Here is a 12,512-nt window from a genome sequence, read left to right as displayed (position 1 = left end):
GTTGAGGACATTCTAGATTCTCAGATTCACAAGGGACGATTAAAATATCTGATACATTGGAAGAGATACCTCTCCGGAGGATCACAGTTGGGAACCTGTGGAACATTTACATGCTCCTGATGTCATATGGAGGTTTCACTCTCGCTTTCCTCACAAGCTGGGCAGGAAACGGCCATTGCCTCGAAGCGGGAGGAGGAGTCCTGAGGTGGGGAGTAGTGTTGTGTGTGCAGACTGAGAAGAGTCCTTGGCACGTGCACAAGAGGAGAAAACTTCCCATGAGAACCAGAGGGTTGATGAAGATGTATTTCTGGTGCCAGCAGAACAAGCTTTGCTCCCCAGCTGCACAGTCGATGGGAACGAAAGTACAGGAGACAAGGAAATTCAGGGAGATGCCAAAACAGAAGAGCGTACAGAGACCGATTTGGTGTTTACTGAGGAAACAATTGCACCCCGTGGCGATATGGAGGATGGGAATTTAGGAGATAACGTAGATGAAATGGGTCGAGGATGCTCATTCCCACACACGCAGACTGGGACAATTAGAATTGAGATTGATGCAGCAAGGCAGGGAGAGGGGTCATAGTGACCCACCTCCAGAAGGACGACCCAGAAGAATTCAAAAGCACCATGTAAGTTGAACTTAATTAGAATGAGAGGACAACTTCCTAGCTTACGTGACTGTAATTGTAATACTGTGTAGAATAAAGACTTCTGTAGCATCAGCTGGAGTGATTGCTTTTGTTGGGAAGAAGCACCAGCCGCATGACAGAAATGTAATCGGAATGGTGAAATCACACCATTCGCACCAATCGGAATAGTGAAATCGCACCATTCACACCAATTGGAATGGTGAAATCGCACCAATCGGAATGGTGAAATCACACCATTCGCACCAATCGGAATGGTGAAATCGCACCATTCACACCGATCGGAATGGTGAAATCACACCGGGGCGGGGGGGCTCTGCGAGCATATCTGAACTGTACTTCATCTCAGCTAGTTTGCTGAACCTGCGCCAAGCATGATAGGAAGTCCAACAAGCAGAGGTGACCTGGATTCCAGTTCAGATTGTCACAATCCTAATTGTTATGGTGACTGAGCAGCTGACTGGGGCCTTTTGTTCCAACAGAGCTTGGAAAGAAGTGGAGAGAAAAAGATAGAATAATACGTACCAGTGTGGTTTGTGACCTGCACCTCTTATGGCTACGGTTAGTGCTGTTGAAACAGAATTATCTCTCTGGCTGGCTGGCTTTGTGTACATAAAGAATTATAAGCTAGGATTATATAAACTGCTAGAACCACACCTTTACATAGGAAAATCTTCTTTGCAAGTCTTGAAAGAAACTCCTAGTACAGTTTGGGTTTCCTAGGAATTAGAGGCCCTTTTTCTGTCTTAGCTTTCACCCTAATTGTTCTAACTTTGGATTTGAAGTCCGTCCAACCTTTAGAATAAGGGTGGGCAGAGCATGGCCTGATGGCTACATGTAACCCCCAGAGCCAGAACTGCAGCCCCCACATTGCTAAAAGTCAGTGGTACATTGTCCGAAACAGGAGTCAGAATATGCCACCAAAATTTGGTGGCACACCACTACAGCAACTCAAAAGAGGCAAAATTTGGTTCATTTCCAAACTAAATGTGGCCCTTTGGAGCTTCCATATCAGTTTTTTACCAAAAGTGAGTGGCAAACCAGCAATTTCTTTGCTGTTGCAGCAGTGTAGCCTCCCAGACATCCAAACTGGCTCCCAGATGGCCTGAAAGTTATCCATGCTTGCATATGGGATGCTTCCTGCTTTTATAGGTGAAATATCTTCAGGCCACACCAAGCTATTCAGGTTTCCTACCCATCAGGCTGTCATTCTTAAAGTCACACTCGTCCATTTTCAAGCAACGTTACCATTTGTCATGCCTCTGCAGAATGAAAATTGTAGAAAGTCAGTTGAATGCAAGTTGAACCAAATGGGCTGAATTAAGATGGAGATTACTATTTGTTGCAAAACAAATGCAGACTTCTAATAATGTTTGTTGGAATGGGGGATGGAAGAGGAAAGGATGAGGAAACCAAGACTGCCTTTATATGGACACTCGCACACACTCACACACTCCTTGGCTGTTTCAGCATGTGCTCCAAAGTGGAGAGAAAACAAATGTCTTGATGGTGCAGGGAAGACACGTTGCACAGGCTTAGTTGTACTTTCTTCTCAAGTTCTAAGATTTAGCTGTGCCATTGAAATAAGACTCTTGGGATGATCCTTCGTGAAGCCTCCTGGGAATAAGAAAGTGCCCAGAAGTTCTCTACAAGAAAGCAGGAGCAAGAGAAAGAGGCAAGAGCTGTCAAAAAGTGACTCTGTGTGTGAAGAATTGCTGAAAGGAAAGTGTGTGAGTGTGCATGGGCAACAGTGGAGTTGGGGAGAACTAGATGTGAAGGGAACTAGAAGGCATGATTCAAGCTAGCTGGCAATGGAGAAAGGCTGGTTGCTTAATTTCTAGAGTGAGGATTTGACCTGAATCTGTGTGGGTGGCTTGCCACTGCTTCGTAAGTGCCGGGGGAGTCATGGGGATGCTACGGTTTTCAGTGAATGAACATCTGGAGATGCATAAGGGCACTGTGTTGTTCCTATTGTTGTTAGTCACAAAGTCGTGTCTGACCCATCGCGACCCCATGGACAATACTCCTCCAGGCCTTCCTGTCCTCCACCATCTCCCAGAGTCCACTCAAGGTCACACCAACTGCCTCAGTGACTCCATCTAGCCACCTCATTCTCTGTCGTCCCCTTCTTCTTTTGCCATCTATTGTTCCCAGCATTAGATTCTTCTCCAGGGACTCCTTCCTTCTCATTAGCCAAAGTATTTGAGTTTCATCTTCAGTATCTGGCCTTCTAAAGAGCAGTCAGGGTTGATCTCCTCTAGGACTGACCAGTTTGATTGCATTGTAGTCCAAGGGACTCACAGGAATCTCCTCCAGCACCACAGTTCAAAGGCCTCAGTCCTTTTGCGCTCAGCCTTCTTTATGGTCCAGCTTTCACAGCCATACATTGCAACTGGGAAAGCCATAGCCTTGCCTATACACTCTTTTGTTGGACTCTTTTGAGTCCAAGGGACTCCTATTGTTACTACTTCAGAAATGTTGGTCCTGAGTTCACTCACTGGAGGATCCTAAGAACATATTGTCAGACCTCAATATTCCACAGTTGTAAAATGGGCCCTGTATGTGCTTTTGCATCATGACATGTATTTTATCACCTTGAATAGAGGAAATTTGAGCATGTGTACCTTGGCACAGCAAGCTTTGTCTGGCCACTGTATTTATAATACACTGACATGCACCTTTCATTTCATTTAGAAGATATTGACTCCATTCTGCAGCTGTGGAATGATTGCTCCAGATTTTGTGGACTGGAGCCCATTTCACAAGCAGTATGAGACATTTTGCCCTCAGTTTGAATATAAAGTAGATATAACGATATAAAGTAGTAGATATAAAGTAGATATGTAGATATAAAGTAGTATTTTACCTTGACAGAAGTAAAACAATCTGTCTAACTATCTATCTTAAAGCCAGAACTTGCCCTAGCAGCAAAAATGTCAATATGAGGCTGTCATATGTTGGATGCATCATGAGAAAGGAAGACTCCCTGGAGAAGATGACAATCATGCTAGGGAAAGATGAAGGCAGAAGAAGAAAAGGATCCACAAAAATGAGAAGGATTCACTCCAGCAAGGAAGCCACAGTCTTGAACTTAGAAGAGCTGAGCAGGGCTGTCATGGACTGGACATTTTGGAGGGCTTTCATTCATAGGGTCGCCATATGTCAGAGATGACTTATAATAACTAAGCACATAACAGCAGGAGTCCTGCCTCTCTCAGTGAGCCTTGGTGGGCTTATCTGGCAGCAGCGGAAGTGTTCCAGACAGTCCCAGGCAGTCCTATGCAGACACCCATTTAAATCCACAAGATACCTCAGATAGGAGCATTGTGTGAGATCAGGTAGTGGCCAGGTTCAGAGGTTTTTAGGAACACTGGGCCAGAGGATAAATCAAGAGTGACTGAAGACAGGCTTCAGCAGAAAGTCCCGTGAAGACGTGTGTGGGGACCGGGCAGCTGCCCAAGTGTACCAGCGTGGGTAACCATCTTGCCTGATTTTGCCTCTCTTCCATTGTGCCCACGCTACTTTTTATGAACTTTCCCCACATTTATTTGAAGAGACTCTCCCTCCTCCTTTGCTCTTCACTGTGTAAACAATTTTTTCTTCCTGGAAAAGAAATGAATAACATTTTTTGCCTCTGAGAGAATCATCCACCCAGAGGTCAACAAAGGCTATTAAACTGCAGAGAGGAAACCAAAGGCTGGCACTTCATTTCAGCACTCTCAGTTAAACAGTAACTTTATTTTATGCAGGTCTGTACATAGAGACCATGACCTTGATTACATGCCATGATTTTGATGATCTACCTAGATCTTGGTCTGTTCAGGAATAGCAGCAAATAGCAGCAAATTCCAGTGTGCATCAGAACTGCAGAAGAGAAGAGAAGAGAAGAGAAGAGAAGAGAAGAGAAGAGAAGAGAAGAGAAGATGACAAAGAACAGGAAACATGCTGTTGAATTTTTGAACACAATATTAACGGATGGAGCTAAACTGGCTCCAGAAGAGAAGCTCTTCTCCTATAAGGGTATTTTGTACCCTGTTACTTTTTGCTCTCCTGAAACTTTTGAAGCTCTTGAAACCTTTGAAGCCAGGGAGGATGATGTGATCCTGGCAGGATATCCTAAAACTGGTGAGTATCCCTCTTGTCCAGCCAAACAAAAATCTCCTATGAAATATAAAGTGATGGATAAAGTGATGAATAAAATGGTTGCTAATGAGCAGTGCTTTAGATATGTATGACACTGAACCTTAAAATGAAATAATTTAAAACAGACTATGGAAGGAAAAAATTGCTGTTGTGAGAATCAAAGTGGAGGCCAACACTTCTTAAAGACACTACTGTTTTTGCAGTTATATTGTTGTAAACTGCTCAGAGAGATTAGACTGTGGGGCATTATAAATGTTAAAATATCATCACAACCACCACCACCATCACCATCCTGATTGGATCCTAAATTAACTTGAGGCAGAATCCAATGCAGGGTTTGACTGAAAAGGTCCTACAGTGGGTGCATGCTAGGAGCTGTAGGGCTTTTTTCTAGAGGATTGTGCCATTAAGAGCCTCCATGGCAGGGACATTTCCCCAACAACTTATGAAAACTGTGAAGACAGAAGTAGAAAAAATGCATAGCATGGTACTGCGTAAGTAGATGAGGTCTACTCACGATGTGTAGCACTTGGGCAGCTAAGTCAAATCATGCAAGAGAAACTTTCACCCCCCCCCCCACTTTGCCTGCTGGGAGAGGAGCGAATTCTTCAATAGGAAGGACCCTCCCCTGCCCCCCAGCCTGAGTTATTTCCTCCCTTCTCACAGTAGCCTCCATCACACATGGTTCAAGAGGACCTTCCATGGAGGTTTTTTGGGAGGTGGGAGGTTGTGCATTCACACAAAGGGAAGTAGGAGATGGGCAATTTTCCTTCCATGGAAATTCTGAAGTTATCTTAGGAACTCTGTCAGGTTACTTACTGAATAGTTTGTTTCCTTAAGAATCCTGAGCCTTTTGAGTTCAAAACATCGAAGGGTCTAACTACACATGACATTTCTTGCCTGCTTGATTTTTTTGCAACAAATAACAGGCACAAAGGCCTCTGATTTGGATCAAGATAGTAGGGTAGGAGCAGGGGACTTTCTCACTATCCTTTTTTTATTGCTACCCACCCAGCGATCTGTTCTTTGAAAAGGTGGAAATGGCATTAGGAAGGTCACCTTGAGACATATATGTATATAGGTCAGGGTTTAAATCAAATCAAGAAAGGAACAAAACTTCAAAAATGGAATTACTCTCTTAGTAAATATTGAAGAGATAACAGTAGTGGAATGCAGCTGGGGTTGGAGTGTTGGAATCGTTGGATTAGTAGCAACTCTGACATCAGTTTCCAGCCTCCACTGAAAGAGCAGAACGCTCTGCCTTTGAGATAATGAGCTCTCCTTTCTCAGTTGTTTTTAGCAGAGACAGGATCACAATCACGCAGCAGATGGTGCACCAATGGATTATTTTCATCAAAAGAGGGTTGGGTGACCATTGTGCCATTTGTGATTTCTGTGGGTGACCATTGTGACCATTGTGACCATTTGTGATTTCTGTGAGGTGAGGGAGCATCAGCAGTGGAGAAAGTTTTTGGATGGTGTCCTTGGACAGCAGCGGTCCATGTGTTCATTAAAAAATGCAGACAGCTTGGGATGACCATTCGTGTCAGCCTCAAGAGTGCCTGCCACATGTATTTTCCTCTCTTTCAGGCACAAACTGGCTCGATCAAATTCTGTGTAGCCTGGAAACCACTGCTGCAAAATACACGGAAGAGGAAATTGCAAAAAGAATTGCTCTCGAAGGGGAATTGGGAAAACCTATGCGCCTTGAATTTGGGAATGCAGATGTATTCAGGGTACTATTTATTCATTGAACATATTTCTCAGCAGATTTTCAGGGCAGGAGTCCCCTCAAAGTGGCCTATAAGAAAACACATAAAAGCAATTCAATATTAAGAGTGATAAAAACAATGAAGCTGTAACAATTTATTTTATTATTTATTATTTATTTATTTAGGAGACTTCTATGCCGCCCCATTCGCCAAAGCCTCGGGGCAGCTCACATCCATAAATAAACTTCCATAGAATAATATAAATTAACAGTATAAATTAAGTCGCCCTGGCCAAAGAATAAAATGAATAAATACTATTAACAATTAAAATGACATTTGAATAAAAAGGTCTTCGCCTGGCGCCGAAAAACAAATAACGACGGCGCCAGGCGGACCTCTCTGGGGAGCGCATTCCATAGATTCAACAATTCAATGAAGGCACCAGGAAAGCAATATTAAAAGAAACCAGAGTAAAATAATACGCTTCCATCATTTCCTAAAAGCTTGCAATAATGGAGCATGGTGGCTGTGTGATGGTAACCTTTACTGGAGGAATGGGGCCACTGTAGAGAAGGTCCTCTTCCGGTGGTCAACCAACCTGATTGCTCTCACAAAGGGGCAACTGTGAAGAGCCCTTTTTGCTGCACTTAATGCTAAGTATGGCCCAAAGATTACTGATGATAAATAATTCCTTTTTCAAAAGCCAAACAACTGAGCTCATTTTCTCTCTATGAAGATATTTCCATGGGTTTGGAGATATCAGGTCCAATAGAACTTTGTGAAGCACTCTATTGTAAAAGCAGGAGAATTCTGGATTCCTTTGTTGGTGGACAATGACCTATTTGGAGGGGCTGTGTTTCTCCACACTTGCTTTGCTCATGCCTGTAAGTACTTGTTTCTTCTAATCCCACTGCTGTACAGAGGGGAGCCACTTCCTTAACTTCCTAATCCTACAGCTTCATATGCAGATCATATTATTCTTCACATCTGGAAAACTGCTTTCCCAAAGGTAGAAAAAAGGGTTAGGGTTGGGGGTTAGGGTTTGACTGCTATATGGGCAACCAAATTTCATGCATTTTTGCTCATAATTTAACGCAAAAAGTTCAAACAGGTCAGTTCGTTTTCGTCAAATCTTTCTGAAGAATTCGTAAATCATTATCAAGGTATACAATTTTTGTAGTCCATTCTTTTGCCTTGTCCTCTGTACCCCACACCAAGTGTTTAAAACTGCTGTGGAGACTAATGCGCACCCAAAGAGCCCACTGCATTTATTACATGGACCATGTGCAACTTTTTAAACAGAAGCACTATGTGTGTGAGAGGCTGCTGTTTTGTGAGATGTCCTGTAACAGCAGTTTTGCCAGTGAGGAACTGAGCAGGGTAGGAATGAAATGCATGGACAAAAGCTGTTCCTGAAATAATAGTTCTAGAGAGCAGCACTAATGAAAGGAAAGAAGCTTCTGCTGCATGTGGTAGCAGCAGGGACAGGAATATATTAAACTTGGTATTGATTTTGGTGCTTATTTCTTGCTTGTTTAAAGAGGATGGCCAAACTACCTTCCAGAAGGATCCTCATAACTCATCTCACGCCTCGTTTACTACCCCCATCTATTTTCAACAAGAAAGCCAAGGTGAGTACCTATGTCTTGTACACTTTAGCCTATGATGCCTTTAATGCCACATTCAGTTCTGCATGGCAACATGGCAGTCCAGAGTGGCAGAATAAAAGCTGTAATGGATAAAGTGCCCCACAGACATAGGAATCACCAGGCTCCTCAAGAGACCAGTAAATATGCCCACGAATTCTGTGCACTTCCTGCATTGTCATGGGATGAGCAGCTGTTGTGATGGTGTCAGCGTCTAGGGTATGGGCCGCTGGGGATTGGGTTGGGGCACCAGGACCCAGACAACCAGTACAATATACAGGCCCATTCCAAATCATAGTCAGGGATCAAGACTCAGTCCAGAGATAAAGGTGGGTAACCCAAAAGCGAGGTAGGCCAATCTGAATAGAGCAGAGCAGTCAATGCCAGTCAGAAGTCAAAAGCCAGAGAGACAAGCCAAGGAGAAGCAGATACCTGGGACTGGAGCGGAAACTGGAGCAGGTGAAGCCGGGCATGGTCCAGAAACAGAGGTAGAAGCAGGCCAACAGGCAGAGGTTCCAGAAGGCACAGGGAGCTTCAGGAACCTTTGTTAGGAAGGCAGCACCACGGGCCCCATCCTGCAACCACCAGGGCTGCTATTCTGGTCCCTGGCCAGAAGAGGGAGCCCTGGAGCTGCCTCCGAACCCCACAGACAGTCCCTGTGTGTAATCAGGCTGCTATGTTGGATGACCCAGAAGGCCACAGTGGTGGTCCGATTACTTGGCAGGACAGCATGTCTTGACTTGAAAAATAAAAGTTAATGAGAGGAGGATCTGGATTGCTGTCAATCTTCCTCTGTGTGATTTTCTTCCCCTTCATGGATCACTGCCTTGCTTGTGTAGCGCAATGAAGAGGTCATGACTTTGTGACTAAAAAACAACAAATGTGATTTTTTTAGGCTCCATTGAATAAGAAGCTGTGTAGTTAGCAAATGCTGAGTGCAAAATCTTAAAGAATCATTTCTTTCTTATGTTTCAGATACTGGTGCTGATTCGAAATCCAAAAGACACAGTGGTATCTTATTTTCATTTTATCAATAAGATGTCTTTCTTCCCTACTTCAACATGGGATGCGTATTTCACAGATTTTATGAATGGCAAAGGTATCTCTTAACAGCAACTGTTAGCCAAAGGGGGAAAAATAGTTTCACAGCTTGGGAGGGTTCCTTCTCAAGCCAGGGGCATGTTTAGATCTCCGATTCATAACAATTGCCATGGATTTCATCCATCAGGTCTGCTTGATGTGCCAGATGCATCCTTTTAGTGTGAACATAAGGCCAAACTAAATATTCTTAACTCACTGGAAGCATACATGGGTTTGATCCAGATCGGAATCATGGCACTTGGGTGAGGAGGAGGATGATCTATGTTTTCTTTCCTCCTGTCTTTAATCTGAAATTCCACTCCACTCCATGTGGAGGAGTGTTTAAAAAGAAGGAAAAGGCAATAACATCTGCGTTGTTTTGAATGTGCATTGTCTGGGGCTGCATTTGAAGATGTCCAGAAACTAGTCCAGAATCTAGTATTACGACTTCTGTCTGATGATAACTTTTGGTAGCATGTGATTGTGATCCTTGATTAATGCTTGGCCGGTTGCTAGGTTGTTTCTAGGCACTGTCAGAAGTTAATTATTTGAACCACTTCATTAAGAAATAAGTGGCATGCAACCCACATATTCGAATATATGCAGTCATTACTTTGGTGCAAAAATGAAGAGGAGAACCAAAAACACAGTTTGAATATACACAGGAGAGCCAGTGTGGTGTAGTGGTTAAGCGCATGGGACTGGGACTCGGATGATCTGGGTTCTAGTCCCCGCTCAGCCATGGAGCCAACTGGGTGACTTTGGGCCAGTCACAGACTCTCAGCCCAACCTACCTCACAGGGTTGTTGTTGTGGGGATGAGATGGAGGAGGAGATGTAAGCTGCCATGAGCCCTTTGTAGGAAAAAGGCAGGATAGAAATCAATCAATCAATCAATCAATCAGTATTGAGCTCCAAGAGACTGCTGTCTCAATGATATGAGTCCAAGTTAGTGCAGAAGAACGCATTGCTTCTGCATTGTTCCATCAGTGCTTATCCACCCTTCCAGCCCCTCCTGCTTGCAACAGGTCTTGCAGTAGAACAGATGTTATGTTGATTGTATTCTCCTCCCCTTGCCCCCTGGACTGAACTAGGTGCTGTAGCACACAAATCATGCAGCTGTCCTCCTCTCTCTTTTATTTCTAGTGGGTTGGGGCTCCTATTTTGACCAGCTCAAGGAATGGGACAAGTATGTCGATGATGAAACTGTCATGGGTATAAGTTACGAAGAGCTAAAGGAGGTGAGATTAACATGGGCTTTGTGGATGGGAATGTCAGGCAGACTTCTTGCTGAACTACTTTAGATATAATAAAATGACAAGTCCTTTCATATGTGAATTTCATTTTCTGATGAGACCACACAGACAGGTCAGTTTACTTTCTTCATGATGAAAATGGATTGCATTTCCCCCCTGAAATTTCCAGAATGCATACTGTTGCACAGACGTGCAACAACCTGCAGTGACTAAACCAAGCAGATGGTTTCTTGAGGGATGCCATAGCCGGAGTTGAGAAAATTCAGGGATATTATTATAAAAGGGGTCCTAGTATACCCCAGACCAACAGATATTCCAGTGGCATAAGAAAGCTGGGTTGACATATGGTTGAGGAAGCAAACATGACGTCATGATACATCCATCTTCAGAATCAAGCTTTGTTCACAGAACCATTCTTTTGGTGACACCAGCACAACATCAGTGTAATGTTTCTGACATGGGCAATGTGCTATCTTTTGCTTCTTTTAAAATACAGGATCTGAATTTAGGCTTGAAAAAAATAGCTAAGTTCTTTGGGTTTTCGTTGAGCGAAGAAGAGTTTCAAAGTGTTGCAGAAAAGAGTACCTTCCAAGCTATGAAAGAGAAAGCCCATGAGAGCCATGGAACATTTGGAGACGCTCTTTTCCGCAAAGGTATGTTTTCAGGGGCTGTGATGGGTGGAGAGGACACTTTTCCATGGGTAGATTCCCAATAAGAGGTCACTGTTTTCTTCCTCTTCCCTCCTCAATGTTTAAAAATGAAGTTTATGTTAAGGATGCACCAAAGACATCCAAAGGTGCTTGTGGGGGAGCATTTTCTTTATGGTGAATGTTTAGCATGTGACATCCTGTTCCATAGGACACCCTATCAAACATCTGAATGATGTTCACATCAGGAATAATCTATTAGGATTACCTTCTCTAATGGCAAATTGTCCTATTCAGCCCAAGCCTTCATCAAATTCACAGGGAGTGATCCCACCTTGATGAAATAATTTCTCAACATATATCACAACTGCTCATTTGTATATTTAATATTCACAGGAAGTGTTGGCGACTGGAAAAGCTTGTTCACAGAAGCTCAGAACCAAGCAATGGATCAAAAATTTGAAGAATGTTTAGCCAGTACTAAACTAGGAGCAAAATTAAAGTATGAGGTTTACTGCAAGATCTGAGAAAGCAGGCTGCTTAATGGACTGCTTTTCTGCTGTATTTCTCCAATAAAGGCCATGTTATCTTTCTAAGCAACCTGCCGCACTTCTCAGTAGAGGCAGTTGCATCCAGCTTCAAATGTTTTATCTGCTTGAGTTGCATTATTTCATAGTTGCACATGCTTTATCTGTGTGCAAGCCAGAGCCCCCGGGTGATGCGGTGGTGCAACAATACAATCAGTCAATTCTAGCCATACTTTGTGGTCTTTTTTTAAAAAAATAAGTTTTATTGTTATTTTCTACTAACTAACAAAACTATCAAAAAGAAACTAAAAAATTATCAAGCATCAAAAACATCAGACCTACTGGGTCAGCTCCCCAAACTTTTTCTTTTTATGATAATCGATAAACATATTTAAATCTATGCATAGTCCAGTTTCTCTAGCCAATAATAAAAGGAATTCCAAGTTTGATAGAAGTCTGTATCTTCTTTCTCCTTCAGAGACCAAGTCAATCTGTCCACTTCGGCACAGTACAAGATTTTTTTAAAAATCAGTTCGTTGGTAGGTGGTTCTTCACTCTTCCAATGCTGAGCAAATGCAATTCTCGCCACAGTAGTTACATGTAAAATCAAATACATTGCTTGATGACCAACATCCTCAGGTACAATGCCTAATAAGAAAACTTCAGGTTTAAATATTAGGGGTTTTTGTAACATTCCCTCAAGCCATTTGTGTATTTTAATCCACTATTTTTTGCCTTATCACAGGTCCATCACATATGATAAAAGGTACCCGGTTTGTGTTTACATTTCCAACATCCATTTGACATATTTGGAAACATCTTAGCTAATCTGTTTGGTGATAGATACCATCTATA

General features: G+C 42.9%; 1 protein-coding gene across 1 annotated transcript; it reads left to right on the top strand.

The window, feature by feature from the left end:
- The first annotated feature begins 2,360 nt into the window (after positions 1 to 2,360).
- Positions 2,361 to 11,883, top strand: LOC123018739 (sulfotransferase 6B1-like). Its single transcript, XM_044421084.1, has 8 exons — positions 2,361 to 2,377; positions 4,397 to 4,772; positions 6,381 to 6,526; positions 8,044 to 8,133; positions 9,124 to 9,247; positions 10,374 to 10,468; positions 10,980 to 11,136; positions 11,527 to 11,883. The coding sequence occupies exons 2-8, from the start codon at positions 4,571 to 4,573 to the stop codon at positions 11,655 to 11,657; spliced, it is 945 nt and encodes a 314-aa protein (XP_044277019.1). The 5' UTR covers positions 2,361 to 2,377; positions 4,397 to 4,570; the 3' UTR covers positions 11,658 to 11,883.
- Positions 11,884 to 12,512: the final 629 nt, after the last annotated feature.

Source organism: Varanus komodoensis, unplaced genomic scaffold, assembly GCF_004798865.1.
Source record: "Varanus komodoensis strain SLA01 unplaced genomic scaffold, ASM479886v1 scaffold1, whole genome shotgun sequence".
NCBI lineage: Eukaryota > Metazoa > Chordata > Lepidosauria > Squamata > Varanidae > Varanus > Varanus komodoensis.
The sequence above is the reverse complement of the archived record's forward strand: the minus strand, read 5'-3'. Positions and strand labels throughout refer to the sequence as shown.